Consider the following 23,603-nt stretch of genomic DNA (forward strand, 5'->3'; position numbering starts at 1 on the left):
CACAGAACCACGGTGAGATGGATCATCCATTGTTTTGGTGTAACACAACTCAACAATGTCTTAATCTGAAGATGATTTATACTTTCTCTAAAGAACACATCAACCCTTTATTGTAGCAGTAAGTGTGACATGTTTTAATGAAGCACTAATCGGTAAACCTTCTTTATCCTTTCCCATTTATCTTGTTTGAAGAGTGTGAGAATAATGGTACAACTGAATAATCCAACTCTTCGTTGCTGTCGCTCAAAGTCAACTGTTTGTCAAACTTGTTTTTCTGGTGAGTCCCACCCACTGGCTGCAGGCGACTGTTTGAGTGTAAAAGTGATGAGGAAAAGTTGTAAAATGCTCTGGGGTTGCTGCTTCTCACTGGAATTCAGCTGCAAAGAGACGATGCAGAAGATATCCAAACATGTCAAATGTCGTTTTAAAACATATTTAAGGTCTAAGTAAGTTTCTATTACAACATTATGACGTTTGTATGCATTTATGTTCTATGGTGCATTTATTTTTGTATGATCAGTAAATATACAGTGTTGTAGCCACACACAGGTCTTCTCTTACTAAAGTGAATAATAAAGTTTTTTGATAATAAAGTTTTTTAATAATAAAGTTTTTCCTCACATTTAGTTTTCTCTCTCTCCAGGAATGATCTACTGTGTCTTCACTTCTCAACAGTCTCCACAGTTTTCACTAAATTTGCAGAATGTCCTGACTTAACTTAAAATATCTTCACTGTTCTGAAAATCCACAAAGAAAAAACAACACACACACACACACACACACACACACTCTGTGCCTCCGGCTGAGTTTGCAGGGGACAGATGGGGAGTGGTTTTTGGCTCGGAAAGTTTGGGAGCGACTGAGAGAGGTGTGGTCAGCAGCCTCCAAAAACGATTCCTCTCTGCTGCTGGTCTCAGTCTGCACCGGAGGGACCGAGGGACCGAGGGAGGGAGCAGGCGGACAGGTGGACAAGAAGGGGGGAGACAGACTCAATCTACCTGCTGCGCCTCTTCTGGTGCCGTTTCCTGGTCGGAATGAGTTTTTACGGGTCTCAGCAGGGCCTGAACATGAACCGCACGGTCGGGTCTAAAGGTGACCTGACCGGCGGAGGGACCTACCATTACTCCCGGAGTGAGATCGTGCACGGAAGCGGCAACGGATACGATCCCTACATGGAGGGATACAAAACCTACAGCTTCTCCAAGGCCTCTGCAGGTGGCATGGGGGGCGGCACGATGAGCGGCACAGGAGGCGGTATGGGGGGCGGCATGATGAGCGGCACAGGAGGCGGTATGGGGGGCGGCACGATGAGCGGCACAGGAGGCGGTATGGGGGGCGGCATGATGAGCGGCACGATGAGCGGCACAGGAGGCGGTATGGGGGGCGGCATGATGAGCGGCACGATGAGCGGCATGGGGGGCGGCACGATGAGCGGCACCGGAATAAGGTATGGTATATCATTTTTGGCCAATATCACTTTCCTGCTTTGCGCGCCCCCCCACCCCGCAGCCTGTTGCGTGTCTCTATTGAAACAGAGTCCACTGTGCTGCTCTCAGTACCTGGAGGATGGACGAGTCAGAAAAGAGCTGGTTCCTCTTAAATATTAATCACCACAGCCTGTTTTTATCCCGGGTTTATTTCACCTCTGGGGGCTCAGTGGGATTCAGAGGACCGCGGCCCTGTCGGTGCCAAGCTGATAAAAACTGGGAGTGTTGAGGCAGGAGGAGCATCCGGCTGGACTTTGACTTATTTCACCTCTGCAAAGGGGAAGTAGACACAGCAGAACAAAATGCAGTAAATGTTTCTGCATGTGAAGTGTAAAGTGCTTCATAGTTTGTTTGAGTTTCAGTTTAGGAACAGTTTAATGACTTCATGCAACAACAGTCGGAAACAAGGTTTCATCTAGTTAATAACAGATCATTTACACATATTAGAGCTGCTGTGCATTCAAAACCTGAGCCTCACGTTAAATAACCCGGTGATAATGAAACCAGGCCTTGTAATAAATTGACTTACAGCTACTGTGCAGATTCCCCAGAGCAGATCCTCAGTTTGATTTACAGCTCCCTGCACACTTCGCTCTGCTGCAACAACTTAACCTCAGTGAAGAAACAGGAACAGAAACATTCATGTAGTCCCTAATCATCATCAGCCGTAGAGGACATGTATCAGTGTTGTACTTAGAAAGGAGCAGCTGGTCCAAGCTATTTGTTAAAATCGTTTGATTGTTGCTGTAGTTTTTACAAAGGAACGGACCTGTAGTTATTAATTGACTACAGAGAGTTTCTCTTCTTATGGTTAAAGTTTGGTGAAGGAGATATAGGAGTTTTCATGATTTGCTCTTTTTAAAGTGCTGTTTTTGTTTAGTGGTGGTTCAAAATGTTTTATTTCATTTATTCTTTACGTGCACATTTATCGACTCATAGTAACAAAACATTGCAGCAAAGAAACGATTGCTCGAGTAACGTTACCTTAAACAAAAAATGAGTTTAACAAAACTTCATTGTGTGTTTGCACAAAAACATTTGTGTTAGTGGAGCAGTGGACGCCTTTGTTGTGTCACCTCGTCCTCATGCTCCAGAACAAACGGTGGTGTCTACAAAGGTCTCTCTGCTGATATAAAGACTCAAGAGGTTTTGTGATTCTTAGCTTCATCGTCTGAGGACAGTTCAGCTCATAATGTTTAGATTCACAGTGCCCACCTGGTTTATTAAGCAAATGACTGAGTTTGACTCTAGTGTGACTTTGGACAACATGACTAAATACTTCTCGAGCTAAACCGGTGTTACCATGCTACATGCATGTTCACTGTCAGCTTTTCTTGGCTTTGGATCCTGAGTCCCTCCCTCTGACAACGACCTGCTGTTTGTGGTTGCTGAAAGGTGACAGGTGACGTCTCACTCTGGTCAGGTTGCACAGAAATTTCGTGTGGGGTCTGGACAAAAGTACATTTGACCTGAATCCACGGATTGAACGCGTGGGTTCTGCACAAATAAGGACTCCAGCCGTCTGACCTGGTGTCGCACTCGAAATACATCAGCGAACCCTCTGTTAAACTGAACTGAACATGTGAAATCCTCTTCAGCAGACTTCACTAGTGGATGTTCATTTTAGAAAATAATAATTGTACAACTCAGACACCAACTTATCCTTCATTATTATCAGTATATATACTGCATAAGACAATTACTGTGCCTTTCATATTCCCAATTTGCCTTATGTGAACAAGATAGCACAAATTAATATAAAGCAGATCCTGTCAACCAGCCCTTAGCATTTTGTATTTACTGGATCTTTTTCTTTATCTATTTGCTGCAGAACGCTTCAGTTATCTACGTCTAACTCTAGATCTTTGCAGAAAAATTTAATAATAAAACTCACCTTTAAAAACAGCTCAACAACCTCTCTCTAAGAAATGACAAAATGAAGTGAAATTTACTTCAACTGTGATATTGTGCTAAACAAATCTGATTAACTAATAGCTGTTTCTGATCACAGTAACGATCTTCATGGTGATTGATTCTCTCTGCTGCCCCCTGCAGTGCCACCAGCCTCATCCACCAGAACGCAAAGATTCTGCAGAATAATTGCCAGGACTACCTGAAGAGAGCAGAATCTGCGCTTCAATCTGTGAGTCCTGGATTATTTTGTGACATTTATTGTTGTTTCCTTTCATTCGGTGGTGAAAAGAAAAGAAAAGCCTCTCCGAGCTCAGGTAATAGGTTTTTATTTCTAAAGACAAAGGGAAAAGCATCGTGTTGCAGCTTCTTTTCTGTTGGCAGAAAGGTGCAGGAAGAAGGTCAGAAATTACATTTAGTTGTAATGTGAGTATCTGAATGAGTAAGCCTTCAATGAGTGCAGCAGAATATGTAACTGAAACCAGGCTGATAAAGAAAGCATGCTGTTTGTATCTCTGTTGGCTCTATTTTTGGAACCACAGTGATACTTCAACTGCCAGTGAATCCACTGATAGATTTACATCGTCAGAGTGAGATCTGTAAACATTTGATTTAGCTAAGGCACACAAAGACCTCCCCAGCTTCGCGTTGAGCAACTTCTTGTGAATAATTTGGTTTTCTGCAAAGTTCACCACAAGTCCAAACTCTTCGCTGTGTGCTTGACTGACGTGGGTGTGTGATTTATTGTCCTGTTGACTTGCATCTCTGGCTTTAACCGCTCCTCACAACTGTGAGACTCTTGTTCAGTGGAATGTGCGAAATACTGAAGATCACTTCCATCTCATCCATTGTCATGAAATGATCCAGGTTGTCGTTTTTCCATGGAATTATTGAACTAAAGCTGCCTAACAACGTTTTTTGTACACCATTACAGTTAGTTAGAGAGCTAGTCACTTTTCTTTACATCTTAGCAAACTAAACAAACTGGATAAGTGCAACAGAACCTATATCACAATAGGATATCAGGTGTGAAAAGACTGTAGACACTTGGATGAGCAGCCGCTGCCAATAAAAACACACCTCTCAATTCAACACTTACAATTCATTAAAGTAAGGAAAGGTGAATTTTTACAGTGGAATTAATGTTCACATCTTCCTGCTGTTTAACAGTCTTCCTGTGCAGCCGGATAAATAGTGTATTTATGACTTGCAGGGCAATACCATAGGTGATGCGGAGCGCTACATGTCATTGGCGAAAGAAGCCATCGAGCAACTGAAGGTCTGTGCTGTAGAAATGCGACAACTGGGGCAGCCGAACGACAACATAGTCAGGAAGTAAGAAAGATTTTCCCCTGACGCTTGTCTCTCACTTTCTGCTGTCTTTGCTATCTGTGCTGTGATTCAGTCACAGCCTATTGTCCCTTCTTTCTTTTTAGGTTGGAGATGTATAAAGACCAGCTGAAGGGGGTCCACATGGTGTATACAGGCAGCATGAAGAGGAGGAGGAGCACCAGAGGGAGCTCTGGTGCCTATGAGGACGTTGGAAGGACCTACAATGACGCTATGGCCTGGATTGCACAGCAGAAGGTGTGCACACGCAAAACATTACAGTACATTTGTAAACCTTACTCTAACCTGAAGGTTAATTCTAATCTAAATCCTCACACAGCTCTTTGATTCAGTGAGGGCTGTTCTGTTGTATCATTCTTTTCTTTACTGAAAAGAGCATAAATGAGGGATTAGATGGTGAAAAACAGAGCAGGCAGAGCATTAGACAGTGCACGTAATACATGATTGTAGGCAATTAGATAGTAGACTAGTACACAGTTCAAACAGTTAATGCATGACAACCCACTGGTCATTAGCAGATGAAACAACTCGCAGATACAAAATACAAAGTGCATAATCTGCCGAACGCAGACAGGAAGCTAAACAAATGAGAAGAGCTGTCATGAAAACTTCTTCCCTCTTGCAGCAGGTTTATCTGTAAATGAACAGTAGAGTGCAATGAAACATGACATTTAATTGTTGCACACTGTGTGTGTCTTTGGCCTGTAACAGCGTGTGCTCCACCCAAAGACAATCTTGGCAGCTGTCACAATGATTTAAAGTGTCTTTGCCACATTTACAGTCGCAATTTGAACAAATAAATATAGTATATATATTCAGTATGTTCCTGTCTTCAGTGTAGAATAGGAAGAGAGGGGGTGTTTACACTCAGAAAAGGTAAGTAAAAAAATGGTGGTTGGTGCTCATGGAAATAAAATGTTGAAATTTAAGAACTTAAATAGTCTTGAACCTGTTTGAAAACCTTACATATATGTGCATTTTTACCATATATTGTATTTTCACCTGGATAGTGGAGCTGCTTCATTTACAGTAGTTCTTTATATGTAGTGTTTAACCTGTTTTTCATGTTTTTAAAGTCTTAATGTGTCAAATAATCGAACCTATACCCATGAAGGTCTGTGTGCTGTAAATATGCTCATATTTGTGCAACCACTTCCATGTCTGAGGACATTTTTGGTGGTTTGTTTAAAGAAGAAAGAAACGGGGACTGACAGATCTCATTAAACCAGAATACTTGGCACACAGAGTTTCGACATGAAAACATTCCTCTGCTATGTGTTGCTTCACTTGACACTTGATCTGAGTGGTGAGACTTGACATTATCAACTATACATTTCTGAGGAATTGCACAAAGGTAAATGCACCCACAGTTTTAGGCAGCATTGCAGAAAATGGGCAGTTTCCTCTTTAGTTTTTATGCTTAAAGCTGCACAAATGTACAGACTTCCTGATCCAACTTGTTCTGTTATCTGCATATTAAACTAATGTGTAGAAAATAATCAGAGCTACCTGTCTATCTTGTGGTGTTCCTCTCTATCAGCGTCTGATCGAAACAGCCTCTTGGGGAGATGATTCTTCTACGATCGAGCAGCAGCTCATCAGCCACCAGAAGTTTCACAGCTCCATCCAGAGGAGCTCTGAGGTGGATCGCGCTAGAAATGACCTGGTGAGTTCAGTCTGCTCAAAGTAGGAATCGTTTGCTACAGCAGCTTATATATTACTGTTATGATGAATACTCTGTTCCAGTTACTGGGAGAAGCCCCAATAATCTGTAAAATCTGTCTAGAACATTGTGCACAGTAACAGTGTTCTTTTTCGTTATAGCTGAAGAATGGAGAAAAAGGAGCTCTTCATGCTCTGGACCAGGAGTGGGACAGTCTGCAGGTGAAACAAACCACCTAATCAAACACAACCATCACTACTCGGGTCGTGTGTTGTCTGGCAAATCGCTGACTTTGCATTTAATCCACTCTCTTCTGCCCATGTTAGAAAATGTCGTTTGGTCGAACCCAGCAGCTGCAAGACCTCCAGCAGATCATCGAGGAAATATCCAGAGAGATCATGTGGGTGAATGATAGGGAGGAGCAGGAACTAGTGTTTGACTGGGGAGACAAGAACATTGACCAGTACATCCCCAAGAAGCAGGAGAGCTACTCGGTTAGTAAAAGTACTCTTTTAATCTCACATTTTGAGAGCTTCAGTCTAGTTGATTAACATTCTTGGCAATACATTTTGATGAAGTTAATCTGCATTTCATAAGGGAGCAATGATCCGTGGTGGATTAGATTTTGGCAGCTGCACACAGTTGTCGACTTGGAACGAAGCCATAGAACATTTCTCCAGCTGCAGCCTGATGTTTATCCGGCGTTCCCAGTGCATACTAACCTTCTCCTTATGTAACAGAAACTAATGAGTGCCCTGGAGGAGAAAGAGAAGGACCTGAACAAACTAAAGGCCAAAGTGGATTTGCTCCTGAGGAACAACCACCCAGCCTCAGGCAAGATCCAAGTACGAATACACTGCTTACATGCACTCGTATGTGGGAAGTTGGAGGGGGGGTTGGTTGAATTATTTTCTCATTTTGTGTGTTTTTTTCCAGGCTTACCAAGACACCCTGCAGACACAGTGGAGTTGGCTGCTTCAGATTACAAAGTGCATTGATACTCATCTGAAGGAAAATGCAGCTTATAGCCAGGTAATGTGACAGAGCACAACTGTAATATAATAAGAATAATATAATATAACAGTTACAATGAAATTAGTGCCGGTAATGTGAAGCCTGAGGTTTTTAACTTACTGTAAATTGTCCACGTAGCTGGAACAACACAGAAATATCCAATTTGATGCCAATGTTTGTCTGTGGCTGAATGTGTGAATAGTCAACTGTATCTGTGTTAGATCAACGTTAGAATATGGTGATGTCTCACAGTTGGTTACAGCTTATTGTGATGGCCCCAAATGACTAAAAAATCTAACAAATCCTTCCGGTTGTTCTGCCAAAGTTGTCTCAAAGGGCTTTTTGTATTATGATGAAAGCTCCTAGTATTCAGCTTCACAATGCCAGATTTCCCCAGGAAGTGGTGAGCATGTTTTGGATGAGCAGACACAGAACTGTGGTTCTATCATCGCTGTAAATGACACACTCTACATATTGAACCAAACTATCATCAAACTGATGCTTTAGATTCAAAACAAATGTTCAGCGAATTATTTAATGTTGCACTAAATAGATATGTATGCAGGTTAATTTTTGGCCTGGAGACCTGATCGGATTGTGACTGATGAAGCCGTTTGTTTGAACTGTCTAAACTCAAAAACAGACAAACTACTGGCAAACATCAATCGATCCCGCTTTCCTCCAACAGTTTCAACCCCTTCGTTAAAAATGATTGGTTGTATAACAACCTCTCTATGTGTTTTTTAACAGTTCTTCAAAGAGGCCAATGAGACATATAGCAACCTGCAGAAGGAACACGAGACAGTTCGTGGGAAGTTCGCCTGTGACAAGAACACGTCACTGGAGAACCTGCAGGAACTTCTCAAGGGGCTGCAGGTATGGCAGCTTGAGACACTGGCAACAGATCAACCAAGTAACAGATGGCTCCAAATGTGCATAGATACTGTAACTGCTGAGGTTTGGGCTGTTTGACTTCTGTCTTTTAGTTTTGCAGAACCCTTCTAAGTCCACCAGTCAACATGTACTGTAAATCCTCAGGACCTTGGGGGATTAAGAATTGTTTTACATAATTGGGTCGTTTTAATTGCCTGTTTCATGAAGAATGAGCTCTTAGCTATGGCCATAAAATGTCACATCTCAGGCTGCACAATAAAGTTCACACAAGGCTTTAGTCTTTAACAAGCAGGAATTTAATCAGCTCATTCTGCATGATTGCATTTATCTGCAGAGAGACAGCAATAGAGGAGAAAAGAAATGACAATTAGGGTTTACTAAGAATATCCTGTTACACTTAAAGAAACTCCCTGAAATGTAGAACCATGTAATGACTCCATATCGATTTGTCCTGTTGGGTTTTATTTCTATTTTTCAGCCTATTTGCTGTTCAGTTTTTCTCATCTCTGTTTAATTTCATCTTTATCTTCACTCATTCCTTCTTTTTCTTCTATAATGAGTTGCTGTTTCATAATATTATTTTCTGTCAACAAATCAATTAGTTTCTTTTATGTATTTTCAGACAGAGAAAGATAGGATTTTGGAAAACAAGAGGCAGGTTCAGCGTCTGGCCATCAAGTCAAAGAGCATTGTGCAACTGAAACCCAGAAACCCTGAAGAGAAGAGCAGCAGCCCCGTCATCGTCAAAGCTCTGTGCGACTTCAAACAAGACCAGGTCAGTTTCTTAATGCTCACTTCACAGTCACACATACAGTGGGTTTGGGCCACTAAACAAAAAATTATTAATATGTATAGATGTTTTAAAATTCTAGATTAATATTGTGTTTATGTTTTTACTAATAAATTCGATTTTAACCCTTTACAGAAGGTGATCTGTAAGGACAATGAAGCCATCTTGAAGGACAACAGTCAGCGCAGTAAGTGGCAGGTGACCGGCCCAGGGGGATTGGACATGTTGGTGCCCTCTGTTTGTCTGATCATACCACCTCCTAATCCACTCAGCATCGGCCTGGCCAACAAGTAAGTAAAACTCTGGTACTGTTACGTGATTACAGCGTATTATAACTCTAGGTTGAGGGACAGATGAAAGTCATCTGTGGTTTGTTCAATTTTGGTTTCATAAATAAATTTTATTCTATATTTCATCCCTGTGTTGTCGAAAAGGAACGATCAGTACTATGAAGCCATCCTGTCAATCTGGAATCAGCTCTACATCAATGTTAAGAGTCTCATCGCCTGGCAGTACTGTCTCTTAGATATCAAACGCATCAACTCCCTCACCATATCGATGGTGAGTGATGCAGAAATTCTGACGTCAGCGTTTGATGTCTTATATATTCATGTTCCTTAACAGAGAGAAGATATATACTGTGCAACATGCATATCTAAGTAGATACCTCGTTATCTTGTCTTGTGTCTTTTTAGTTTCTGATGTTGTTTAGACCTAAATCAAACATATTGTTTGTGTGTGTGTGTGTGTGTGTGTGTGTGTGTGTGTGTGTGTGTGTGTGTGTGTGTGTGTGTGTTCAGCTGGCTGAAATGCGTCCTGAAGAGTACCGGCAAATTCTCAAGAACCTGGAGACTCATTATGAGGAGTTCAAACTGAGCAGTCATGACTCCCAGATGTTTGCTGATGAGGACAAGAGAAGTATTGAGACCCAGTTCAATGGAGCCCAGGCCTACTACGACCAACTGGTGATACAACTGCCTACCTACAGTCAGTATTCCAAAATACTGTTTGTATAGTACTGTATAATATAATTATCTTGTTTTGTGTATAAATATTCACTAACTGGTGGTCTGCATCTAGAGTTGCATCAGAAGGTTGAGGGTCTTTTCCTCTACTAGTTTTAAAACCTTATCTTTTATTTTCCTACAGTTGCACAACAGGAACAAATAGAATTACAGCAAGTAGCCCCACAGCAACATCCAACGCAGCTGATTATAATACAGCAGCCACACCTACAAGTCGCCGTCGAAGAGGAGGCCAGAAAACTGGAAGACGAAAGACGAAGACTGGAGATAAAAAAAGTGACTGAGAGAAAAACGGAGGTGAGGAAAGAGGTGGAGAATAAAGAACAGGTGAGCAAGAAGGACACAGTGAAAATCACCAAGATAGACCCTGGGAAGAAGAAGATAGTGGGGTCTACCTCCTCCCGGTCAAGCTCCTCTTCTTCCCGCAGCCTATCAGAGCTGCACGTGCTCAGACTGAAGCTGGAGGCTGCTGAGGGCTCGCTAAGTCAGCATGTTCATATTTGCCTCGGAGATGATGGGGTGCATGACTGTGTCGTCAGGATCACTCAGTTAGAGGTAGGCAGGGTAACTTGGAAATACAACAAAAACAGACAATCATTAAAATGTGCTGTGCAAAATGCTTAAACTTTGCAATAACTTTTGTAGACGGTGCAGCATGACATCGACTCAATTCGTGAGCAGTACTTACGTCTGAGGGAGCTTATTTTGAAGGAGCTGGAGGGCATGGATGATTCAGATAAAGCCGAGTTTCTCCGCAGTGAGCTTGGAGTCATCAACCAGAGACTGGACAGTCTGGAAAGCAGCTCATCAGCTTACCTACAGCGGTACAAAACACAAACAAACTCAAACTGAAGTCTGAAGAAAGACTTACAAATAGATTGCATAGTAATCACAACTAAGCTAGTGGCATGTCATCACTGCACGCACATATTTTTTTGGAACACTAGTCCCACTAGGATCAATAATAGGTTCTCTAAATTTTGCTTTAAACATACAAACATGTTTTTCCAGTCACTGTAATAAGCATTTATTCCTGATCATATCACTTTGCATCATAATATTTAATGCAAATCAGGTGTTCTATAAACCTATTAAAACCATTGCTGAGATCATAATTCAGTACCGTACTGAAGGTTAATGTCTTCCATAGCATAGAGGCTTTAGACTTACGAATCTTAATGAAAGGCAACACCATAGGACCGTTAGTTGATTTGTCTCAGGCTTTTCAACTGCTTTAGATTAGTTAAACCAACCTAAACAGACCAATCAAATCTATAACCCTCTAAAAATATCATAGAATAAAATGTTATAGTATTTGTTAAAGTAATTTCATTTCTCAACCATTTAAACATAACAGTGAACAATAGTATATACTTGGGTATAACTCACTCCTGTCCTCTTATACAAATAGACAAACAGATATATTCTATCTCATCTGTGTAAAATTAATGAGTTTCCTTCATCTCTTTGTCTTTATCAGGCTGCAGGCTCTAAAGGCCATGCTGGAGAGTGTGGCACATGTTGAAGACACAGTGAAAGTTTATGAAGCAAGACTGACAGAGAAAGAGACAACCTCTCTGTCACCTGGTGAAGTGGAGGATTACATGTCAACCCTTAAGGTATTTCATAAGACACAATAAATTGCTTTTACACACATCTTGCTGTTTTAATTATCTTTGAATGTTTATTACAAACAGTGCAAACTACTCTATTACAGCCACTTCTTATTTACCACTCTACTTGATACTTTGAAAGCTGTAGCTGGGACAGAATACCAGTTCAGATTAGCATATAGCTCAGTTGTCAGCAGTAAGGTTTAATTAGAAAAGCTGCTATGAGAATGCTGAGTGGTTTCTGACTGGTATTTCCTGTATGTGTAGAGTATTAAAGCAGAATTAGATCAGAAGAAAGATGTGCTGGCCTCCATGGAGGCATGCCTGGCTGACACGAGCTATTGGAACAGCCAGGTGGGTGGCCCCTTCCTCAGGTGTGATGTGATGCTGTCTAAATGCACAGAGCAAGTGGGACTTTTGTCAGATCGCTGGAGACGAATCCAAGGACAGGTTGACACCAGGTATATGTCCTATTTCTATTTTTTTTTAAATAATATTTATTATATATTTTTTTAATATATAAAATATTTCTCAATATTTTAATTTAAAGCCGGTGGCCTTCAGTACTGCTGGTGTAGGCATGGATCTCTATCAATAATCCATCAACAAACAAGCAGCAATCAATTTGAATGAAAATCATCATTTGTTAGACTCAGGACATCCTTTTGAAAGCAGGATGTGCCACATTAGAGATTTGTGTAAAACGGACGTCACTGTCACTTAGTACTGTCACATCATTTAATAGTTTTCCACCTTTTGAAAAATGTCTTTCTATCTCTTGTTTAGACTTCAGGATCTTCAGTTGTATCTGCCTCAGCTACAACACTACAAGCAAACCAGCACCTCCCTTGTTGACTGGATTGATAGCACACGGAAAAAACAAGACACACTGCAGGCCACCAAGATAGATAACGTCCAGGCACTGAAAGACCATATTAACAAACAAAAGGTTACTCGCTCAGCCCTTCGGTGCTATTAATTAAATTGTTTACTGTCTACTGTGTTAACTCATCAGACATCTGACTTTATATTTTTGTCTCAAGGCACTGAACACAGAAATCAAGGCAAAGAGAGAGACAGTAGAGAGTGTGCTGAAGGAGAATGAGACCTGTGTGCATTCTGTCAAGGTAAGGAAGCCTACATATGGTATATGCACCGTTTAGTTTTATTTTCCAGCATTAATGGCTGTGATTCTTCACAGGATTATGAAACAGACCTTGCCACCTATACCTCTGGTTTAGAGACTTTGCTTAACATCCCCATCAAGAGGACAATGCTGAGGTCCCCGTCAATGGATCTTAATCAGGAGGTAACTGCACTCCAGAGGCGTTTGAGATGTTGTGATCAAAGAGAAACATTATTTTCCATTACATTTCTAACCTTAACTGAGGTTCAATATGAATTCATTAGACATTTTGTGTATTTTTGTCGCAGGCTTCACAGCTGCAGACACGTTACATGGAATTGCTTACCCTCTCTGGTGACTATTACAAGTTCCTGGGAGAGCTGCTCAAAAACATGGAAGAGCTCAAGGTACGGAACATGTTTTTCATGGTTCTTCGCTGCAGCCATTAATGGTAAAAGATACCATGAATGTTGAGTAACCTCCGGAATATTTTTACACACTGATGTGTTTTGTTTGTTGTTCATTACACAAAGAACACTAAAATATACCAGATAAACTCTGCATTCATCTTTGTTTCCTTGCTTCTAGATTCGTAACACCAGGATTGAACTGTTAGAGGAAGAGCTTCGCCTGCTAAAAGACGATATTGGAGACCGCAATTCCAAGAACAAAGCTTTGGAAGATGCTGTTGCTCGCTACCAGCTGGAGCTTTCCCATTCCCAGAGCCAGCTGCTGTCGATGGAGGAGGTGAAGCGAAACACGGCGATGCAGTGCAGTGCCACCAAGGACAGCCTAGACTCCACCCAGAACCAGTTGGCAGATCTCCAAGATCAGGTCAACCGACTCAACTACTTGCTTGATGAAGAAAAAAGGAAGAAGAGGTTAGCAGAGGAACGCTACACTCAACAGCAGGAGGAGTATGAGTCAGTGCTGAGGAAGAGGCAGAACGAGCTGGAGACGGTCAGCTGGTCCAAAGTGGAGTTGGAGAAGAATGTGTCCAGTAAGGACCACGAAATTGAACAGTTGCGGCGGCAGCTGTCTATTGAAGCAGCAAGGGTCATGGAGCTACAGAAGGAGATATCAAAGGTAAGGAGCCAATACAGTGAGGAGATCAGTAGCATAAAGCTGAGCTACGAATCCCAAATCCATAGCAGTCGTACAGACATTCAGAGGCTGGCAGCTCAGAGGGAGGAGGACACAGCTGAGCTCCAGCTGCAGTATGACAGGATGGAGTCAGAAAGGAAAAATCTGGAGGAGGAGCTCAGGAGGCTCAGGATGTCTGTATGCCAGACTGAGGAACAAATAAAAAGAACAGAGGAAGAAGCTCACAGCCAGCGTGCTGTCATCACAGAGGAGGGGCGCAGAAGGAGAGAACTGGAATGTCAGGTTGAGCTGCTGATGAGGGAGAAAGACCAGGAAAGCACTAAATATATAGAACAGCTGGCTGAGGCCATGAAGCTCCTGCAGGAGAAGGATGAGCAGCTGGCTTATGTCACACACAGTCTAGAAGAGGAGACTCGAAGAAGAAAGACCACAGAGGAAGGGCAGGGAGTGCTCGAACAGACACTAGCCCAGCTTCAGATGAAGCTTACAAATTCGTCAGTGGTGGCAATCCAGTTGAGGGAGTGCGAGGAGGAGCTTCAGAAGATACGTTTAGAGCTGGAGAAGGAGAGCAGGGAGCGAAGCAGAGTAGAACAAAACATGAGCAGGCTGCAGGGACGCATCAAGGACCTTCAGAGTGTAAGAGATGGGCTGGAGATCCAGGTGGAGAATCTGAGGAAAGATAACCAAGACGAAGTGGCCAGAAGAAGGCAGGTAGAAACAGAGCTGGAAAGGACCACCATGACCATGACAGAGTATACCAGCACCATCAATGCATTACGCCAGAACCATGAACAAGCCAGCTCATCAGAAAAGAGAGGGGAAGAAGAGCGTCTTAGGTTGCAGGAGGAGCTGGAGAAATGCTTGATACAAAACAAGAACTTTGCAGAGCACATTACACAGCTGAATGCTGAGCTGAAGGCCCTGCAGCAACAAATACTCCAGGAGCAGGCCCGTGTCAAAGAGGCAAACCTCAGGAATGAAGGTCTTTACAAAACTTTAGAAGAGAAGAGCAAAGCACTAAATGAGAACTCTGCTGATCTTAAAAGGCTGAAAGACGTCACAGAAACCCAGACAAAAGAGAGACTGAGGCTCGAGGAAGAATTAAGAGCAGCACGTCTTGAGAAAGATGAAGTCTTGAGAAGTAAAAAGGGAAGTGATGATGAGCTCTCCTCCCAGATTACTGCACTGGAGCTGCAGCTGCAAACCAGTGAACGCAGCAATATTGACTACCGCAACTTGGTCACAGAACTCTCCTCAGAGACGGAGAAACTCAAGCTGGAGACTGACAAAATACAAAAGCAGGCCATCGAGGTACATGGACGTTTGGCAGTTAGTCCTGGATTACCCTTGTCTTTCCAATAGGTCCATAGTCCCAATTTGGAACAATCACGTAGCAGTCACTGTCTGTAGCCATACTTTTGCTTGCATGCTGGAACACCTGTAGATCCCCTGTAGATTCCTTCCACTTGGTAACTGATTTAAACACATAGATTCTGTATGTGTTTGAAAAAACTTGCATGTCAGTTACTTGCATGCATGGAAACATGATCTGCTCCTCTCTGCCTGCCAACCTCCCCAACTCACTGGCTCCGTCTCTGTCCATACTGTGCAAAGATATGCAATGTGCATGCTTTTTTAGCCTTTTCTTCTTTTGCCTAGAACAATCAATACTGCCTGTGACGTCACTACTGCCGGCCTTCTGCTCTAATACAGCTTAAAGATTGTAGCATGGTTTTTAAGATACATTTTGCAAACTTGTGAAAACAGCATGAATTGTACTTAAAATATCCACAATTTATTCAACTATTTGAGGTACCTCTTTTTGAGTTTGAGATTGGTCCAGTCAAAAATTGGCTGTATTGCAAATTTGCAGAATGTAGACTCTTGATTTGAGTTTTTTTTTTTTTCAACTTGTTCATCTTTAGTATATTGCTGCAATTTCTTTTATCCATATACTATGCCTAGTCTTGTTTTTATATTTTATAAAATATATCAGCTGTTTGAATAGTATATTGCTAATTCAGCAGTACAAATTTGGCAGAATGCACACACACCTGCAGTTTAGGTTTTGATTAGTATTCTAATCAGTAACTGTTTTCAAATTATTCAGTTGTGTTAACACTGTGCCATCTTGTGGTTTGGTAAGTTCTGCAATTTGATTCCACTTGAATTAAATTGAGTCAATTTCTTGGCCTTCATTCAGTAATATTGCTAGAAAATAAATGATACATAAATAGTGCACGTATGTGCGCCTTAATCCTAGTGTGTGATTGATTTTATACTCTAATGTAAAATGCAAAGGATTATAGACACAAATGTATAAATTTATCAATATATTTATTTGAATTGACTAACCTTTTGACCCTGTGTTCTTTCCCTCCTTTTTTTTCCTGTGTTTTCTTACAGACAACAGCAATGATGCAGTCCATTCAGTCACAGTACAATGACATTGTAAAGGAAAGAGATGCTCTGTTGCTGAAATTGCAGTTGTCAGAAAAGGACAAAGATCGTTTGCAAGCACTGGAGGAGGAACTCAGTCGCATTAAATTGTCCTTAGATTCAGAGCTTCGTAATAAGCTACGTCTACAGGATGAGAATGAGAGGGCAAAAAGGGATGTAAGTTACTGGAAGGAGCAAAATGATAGTAAGCAGACCATGATGAGGCAATATGACACAGACAAGGAACGACTGGAAAGGGAAAAGAACTCTTTGAAAAGTGAGATAGAGAAACTGATGAGAGAACTGAGGGAGCTTGAAGAGACATATAAAAGTAGGCTGTCATCTGTCCAGAAAGAACTGCTAGAGGTGACCACTGTCAGAAAGACCATGGAGACTCAGCTGATGAGAGCTAGAGAACCCCCAACCTTGGATGCCTCCAGTCTGATTTTTGATGGGGTCCGCAAACAAGTGACGGCAGACCAGTTACTTGACTGTGGTGTATTGGACAAGTCAACCTTTAACCAACTTGTGAAGGGGAATAAGACTGTCCCTGAAGTATCTGTTGACAAAAGAGTAAATCTGAAAGGAACAGGTCCAATAGCTGGGGTGGTAATTGAAGGTCCAAAAGGTCCAGGGTCCTTTACTGGGCCCCTGTGCAAACTTACTTTCACTGAGGCCAAAAAAGAGAATCTTCTCCCCCCTGATAGTGTTGATCTACTACTGGATGCTCAGGCTGCCACAGGCCACATCATTGACCCAAGAACTAATCAAAAGTTGACAGTTGAAGAGGCTTGTAATCAAGGTGTAGTTGATGAAGAGGACAAAGAGAGGTTGCTAGCTGCAGAGGCTGCAGCTGTTGGGTATGGTGGCTCTAGCACAAGCAAACCCCTTTCAGTATTTCAGGCCATGAAAAAAGGACTGATTGATAAGAACACAACATTGCGTCTGCTACAAGCTCAGGAGTCTGTTGGTGGCATTCTAGATCCCATACTCAGTGTGTTTCTTCCCAAAGACACAGCCATTGAGCGGAATCTAGTGGATGATGATATATGTCGTGCTTTGAATCAGAAGCCTGAGCTCTACCTGGACCCAGATAGTGAGGAGGGCGTGACCTATATGTCAATGAAGAGGAGATGTAAGGTAGAGCCACACACAGGCCTGCTGCTTCTTCCTATACCTGAGAAGGTAGACCCATCAAAGCTTGTCTTTGATGGTGTTCGGAAACCTGTCACAGCCAAGCAGCTGCTTGATTGTGGTGTCTTAGACAAGCCAACATTTAAAGATCTAGAAAAAGGGAAGAAAACTGTGCCAGATGTTTCATTAGATAAAAACATCAATCTTAAAGGGACTGGACCCATTGCTGGGGTTATAGTGGGGGGTCAAGGCAAAATGTCTTTCTCAGAAGCCAAGAAAAAAATGCTCCTGCCTGATGATAGTGCGGATTTGCTACTGGAAGCCCAGGCTGCCACAGGTCACATAATTGACCCTGGAAACAATAAGAAGCTCACAGTAGAAGAGGCATGTGCAAGAGGGATAGTGGATATTAGGGATCGAGACAGATTATTGGCAGCAGAGGCTGCTGCTGTTGGATACAAAGATCCAACCACAGCCAAGCCTGTGTCAGTGTTTGAAGCCATAAAAAAAGGACTAATTGACAGAAAGAATGGACTACGCTTGCTGCAGGCTCAGGAGTCTGTGGGAGGAATTCTTGATCCCAATCTCAGTGTGTTCCTACCAAAAGACACAGCTATTAAGCGCAACCTTTTAGATGAGAACCTCCGTCAGGCACTAAACCAGAGTCCTGCTTGTTACCTTGACCCAGAAACAGAGCGTGATGCTAGCTATGGGGATTTAAAGAAGAGATGTAAGACCGAACCTCATACAGGTCTGCTACTCTTGCCAATTACTGAAAAAAAAGACCCTTCCAAACTGATCTTTGAAGGTGTACGTAAGCCAGTAACAGCACAGCAGTTGCTTGATTGTGGTGTCCTGGATAAACCAACATTCAATCAGCTTATGAAGGGAGAGAAAACTGTACCAGAGGTGTCAGCGGATAAGAAAGTCTTTCTGAAAGGGACCGGATCAATTGCTGGTGTGGTAGCGGGACCTTTGGGGAAAATGTCTTTATCCCAGGCCAAGAAACAGATGCTCATGCCTCCAGATAGTGCAGATTTGTTGCTGGAAGCCCAGGCTGCCACAGGCCACATCATTGATCCTTCAACTAATCAGAAGCTAACAGTAGAGGAAGCATGTGCTAGAGGAGTGGTGGACAATAGGGATCGAGACAAGCTCTTAGCAGCAGAAGCTGCTGCTGTTGGCTACCGAGATCCAAGCACAGCTAAGCCACTTTCTGTGTTTGAGGCAATGAAGAAGGGAATAATTGACAGGAAGTCTGGGCTATGCCTGCTGCAGGCCCAAGAGGCTGTTGGAGGAATTCTAGATCCAAACCTCAGTGTGTTCCTTCCTAAAGACACAGCTATAAAACGCAACCTTTTGGATGATGACCTATGTCTTGCACTAAACCAGACTCCGGGATGTTACCTTGATCCAGATACAGAACATGATACCAGCTATGGAGCTTTAAAGAAACGATGCAAAACAGAGTCTCACACAGGTATGATATTTCTGCCAATCACTGAGAGGAAAGACCCTTCTAAACTGATGTTTGATGGTGTCCGCAAGCCAGTCTCTGCACAACAGTTGTTTGAATGTGGAGTCCTTGACAAGCCAACATATGACCAGCTAGTGAAAGGGCAGAAAACTGTGTCAACTGTGTCTGTGGATAAGATGGTCTATCTGAAGGGATCTGGACCCATTGCTGGGGTGGTAGCTGGGCGTCAAGGGAAAATGTCAGTGTCAGAAGCCAAAAAGCAGGAGCTCCTGCCTGAAGAAAGTGCTGATTTACTATTGGAAGCCCAGGCTGCCACAGGTCACATTATTGAGCCTAAAACCAATCAGAAGCTGACAGTAGAAGAGGCATGTGCCAAAGGAGTGGTGGACATTAGGGATCGAGACAGATTATTGATGGCAGAGGCAGCTGCTGTGGGGTACAAGGATCCTAGCACAAGCAAGCCTGTCTCAGTGTTTGAGGCCATGAAGAAGGGACTAATTGACAGGAAGACTGGTCTGCGCCTGCTGCAGGCTCAGGAGTCTGTGGGAGGAATTCTAGATCCAAATCTCAGTGTATTCCTACCAAAAGACACAGCTATTAAGTACAATCTTTTGGATGAGAACCTCCGCCAAGCACTAAACCAAGGTCCTGCTTGTTACCTTGACCCAGAAACAGAGCGTGATGCCAGCTACGGGACATTAAAGGAAAGGTGCAAGACAGAACCAGCCACAGGTCTGCTACTTTTGCCAGTCACAGAGAAGCAAGACCCTTCCAAACTGATCTTTGATGGTGTTCGTAAGTCAGTAACTGCACAGCAGTTGCTTGATTGTGGTGTCCTGGATAAACAAACATTCAGCCAACTAGTGAAAGGTGAGAAAACTGTCCCAGAGGTGTCAGTTGATAAAAAAGTCTTCCTGAAGGGAACTGGATCAATTGCTGGTGTTGCAGCTGGACCTTTAGGGAAAATGTCCTTTGCAGAGGCAAAGAAACAGAAAATTATGTCTTTGGACAGTGCTAACATGCTACTGGATGCTCAGGCAGCCACAGGTCACATCATTGACCCCAAAACTAATGGGAAACTGACAGTTAAAGAAGCATGTGCTAGAGGAGTAGTGGATAAGGAGGATGAATCTAAGTTGTATGCAGCTGAGGCAGCTGCCATAGGTTACAGAGACCCAAGTACGGCCAAGCTTTTATCAGCTGGTCAGGCCATGAAGAAGGGATTAATTGACAGAGACACCACTCTTCGCATCCTTCAGGCTCAAGAGTCCTTAGGGGGAATTTTGGACCCCACCCTCAGTGTATTCCTACCCAAAGACATTGCTATGGATCGCGATCTCATAGATGAGGACTTATACCGGGCCTTGAATCAGTCTCCTCAGTGCTATCTGGACCCAGACACACAACAAGCAACAACCTATGTATCTCTGAAGAAAAAATGTCAGGCTGATCCTATTACAGGTCTTTTGCTTCTCCCTGAACCAAAAAAACCATTAACTGTCCAGGGGCTCAGGTGCCAGGTGTCTGTCATAGATCTTGTAGATGCGAACCTGCTGGATAGGGCTGAAATGGATCAACTGAGCAAGGGTAGCTTGACAAGCCAAGACATTGAAGATCGTCTTCACGCTTACCTTAAAGGTTCCACTTGCATAGCAGGAGTTTATGATGAGGCTAGTGATAAGGTGATGCCTTTTTATCAGGCCATGAAAGAGGGACTTTTGCGACCTGGAACCACACTGGAGCTGCTTGAGGCCCAGGCTGCCTCAGGTTTTATTGTTGATCCTGTCAACAACCTCTATCTGACTGTTAGTGATGCGTATAGTAAAAGACTGTTTGGGCCAGAATTTAAGGACAGCCTGTTGGCAGCTGAAAGGGGTGTGACTGGTTACAAACTGCCTGGTACAGAAAAGATTATCTCTCTCTTTCAGGCTATAGAGAGGGGGTTAGTGGAGAAAGGTCATGGCATTCGTCTTCTAGAGGCCCAGATTGCCAGCGGCGGTATTATTGATCCTGAACACAGTCATCGTATTGATGTGAATGTAGCCTACAAGAGAGGCTACTTTAATGAACAAATGAACAAGATTCTGACAGGTCAAGGTACTGATACTAAAGGTTTCTTTGACCCTAACACAGAGGAAAACCTAACCTATCAGGATCTCAAGAAACGATGTATCACAGATAAAAAGACAGGCCTCATCCTTTTGCCGATCATGAGCAAGAAAAAACAAGAATCAACTCTGAAAAACACTACGAGGAAAAGAAGAGTGGTCATTGTGGACCCAGAGACCAATAAAGAGATGACAGTTCGTGAAGCATATGACAAAGGGTATATTGATTATGACACCTTCCTGGACCTGTCCCAGCAGGAGTGTGAATGGGAGGAAATCACTATTACTGCTCCAGATGGTTCTGTACGTTTTGTGATCATTGACAGGAAGACCGGAAAACAATATGACATTACGGAGCTACTTGAAAAAGGAGTAATTGATCAGTCAGCCCTAGATCAGTACCGCTCCCGTACCATCACCCTAACTCAATTTGCAGATATAATCACCAAGAAGACCCAATCTGGATCATCATCACTATCATCATCATCTTCAACTTTAAGGTCATTACCAGCCTCAGCTACATCTTCAGTGACATCAACATTAACAAGATCGTCGGCAGCAACTTCAGGAACATCCTCATCAACAACTTTAAGAAAGTCAGATGCATCGTCATCGTCAGTCTTGTCGAGACCCTTATCACCTACTCTTGCGAAGATGACCACAACAAGAACTACCACTATCACAGAGCGAAGCGCTTCAATCAGCAGTGCTACTCAAGACTCACCTGACTCCTTTAAACACATATCTAGTGTGTCTTTCACTCTGACCTCTCCTGTTGAGACTGTGGGTGAACAGGAACCCGTGGGAGCCATCTTTGATACAGATAGTGTAGAGAAGATATCCATCACAGAGGCTCTAAACCGCGATCTGGTGGATACCATCACTGCTCAGAGACTGCTGGAGGCCCAAGCGTGCACTGGAGGAATTGTCAACCCCTCAAATGGTCGTAGGGTCAGCATCCAGGAGGCATCCCGACTGGGCATAATAACTGAGGACATGGCCACAAAGCTCAAGCCTGCGCAGAAAGCCTATTTTGGCTTTGAAGATGTAAAAACCAAGAAGAAGATGTCTGCTGCTATGGCTATGAAGGAGATGTGGCTGCCATATGAGGCAGGACAGAGGTTCCTTGAGTTTCAGTTTGTAACAGGAGGGTTGTATGATCCAGAAATGGGCAGTAGAAGAACCATTGAAGATGCTTTGAAAATGGGCTGGTTAGATGGGAGAGCAGCCCAGAAGCTCCAAGATGTCAGACACCACACAAAGAACTTGACCTGCCCCAAGACCAAACTTAAGATCTCTTACAAGGAGGCTCTGGATAACTGCATGCTGGAGGAAAGCACTGGAGTGAAAATGCTGCAGGCATCGTCTGTGTCTTCCAGAGGAATCAGCAGTCCATACAACACCTCATCTGCCCCAGGATCCCGCACAGGCTCCAGGAGTGGCTCACGACAAGGCTCCCGCAGGGGTAGTTTGGACCTTGGCTCCCCCTCCTCCTCATTAACCACTCGCTACAGCCATAGCTTGACCACCTTCTCGTCCACCAAATAAAAGAAAAAGCCCCCTAGATACATGGTACTTATTCACAAATTAACCATTTTAATCAGATCTGTTGAATGTATCTAGTGAGAGAGGAGAAAAATCTTTTTTGATTTGACTTATTTTGCTTTTAAAATGCTGCAGTTCATGTAATCTTGAATGAACATTACCAAGATATTATTATTCTTTAGAAAATCTATTTGATAAAAACAGTGTTTGCCATGTTCTTGGATACACATATTTCAAAAATCAGTTCTTTTTAAGCCTTGCTTTGCTGACATAAAGGTGTTATGTTTACATTTATTTGACATAAAAATTTCCAGTGTGCCTATTTTATGCAAAGGGGGATATAAGGTTGTTGGTGTGTATTGGCTTAAATACTACTACTTTTACGGTTGGAGTTGTTAACCTTTGGTGTTCTGCTGTTCTGTGCTTCATATTTTCAGTATCCCAAAATAAAAGCTTAACCTTTTATGACTGTTGTCTCCTCTGTGCAGAAATCAAAACACATTCTTCAGTGTGTAGGTATTTTGTAGCCCACAGCCTTTATTCTGTTACAGTACAATTTTAAAACGCAAAGAGTAAATCTAATCATGCAAAAATACGGCCTGCTGTTGAGAAAACGTTTCAGTTTAGTAAGATCACAAGTAATCAAATGAAATATGAAGATGAGTCTGTAAATGTATTTTTGTTCAGGTGATTGACTTTAGAAATAAAACAAACAAACAGGCTGTGATGCAAATTAAACATGTAGGCCTGTAGCGTTAAGTAAAATACAAACTGAGGCTCAGTGGTTTAATTATGACATATAAACCCACTTCTGCAAAAACAAGAGTCGAACTGGAGGAGCTCGGTGGGCTGGGCACCGGAAAAGGTCAACAGGTGCCAAATCGCTTTCAAAATAAAAGGCTTCTATAAGACGTTTTTCATAA

At 42.7% G+C, this 23,603-nt stretch overlaps 1 protein-coding gene across 2 annotated transcripts; it reads left to right on the forward strand.

Moving 5' to 3' along the window:
- Positions 1-885: 885 nt before the first annotated feature.
- On the forward strand, positions 886-23,145 carry LOC113152117 (desmoplakin-like). 2 transcript variants are annotated; one of them, XM_026345156.1, is made up of 24 exons: positions 886-1,447; positions 3,543-3,630; positions 4,612-4,733; positions 4,835-4,985; positions 6,289-6,414; positions 6,573-6,632; positions 6,738-6,905; positions 7,152-7,256; positions 7,348-7,443; positions 8,176-8,301; positions 8,942-9,094; positions 9,245-9,399; positions 9,544-9,670; positions 9,910-10,096; positions 10,259-10,689; positions 10,780-10,958; positions 11,615-11,753; positions 12,015-12,208; positions 12,534-12,696; positions 12,791-12,874; positions 12,949-13,056; positions 13,182-13,280; positions 13,462-15,288; positions 16,384-23,145. In XM_026345156.1, exons 1-24 carry the CDS (start codon positions 1,035-1,037, stop codon positions 22,681-22,683), a joined length of 11,601 nt encoding a protein of 3,866 aa, XP_026200941.1. In that variant the 5' UTR covers positions 886-1,034; the 3' UTR covers positions 22,684-23,145. The 2 variants fall into 2 exon arrangements, with proteins under 2 accessions (XP_026200941.1, XP_026200942.1); XM_026345157.1 differs by having other exon boundaries at positions 889-1,447; positions 13,462-13,959.
- The last annotated feature ends 458 nt before the right edge of the window (positions 23,146-23,603 follow it).

This window comes from Anabas testudineus, chromosome 4, assembly GCF_900324465.2.
Source record: "Anabas testudineus chromosome 4, fAnaTes1.2, whole genome shotgun sequence".
NCBI classification, from domain to species: Eukaryota; Metazoa; Chordata; class Actinopteri; order Anabantiformes; family Anabantidae; genus Anabas; species Anabas testudineus.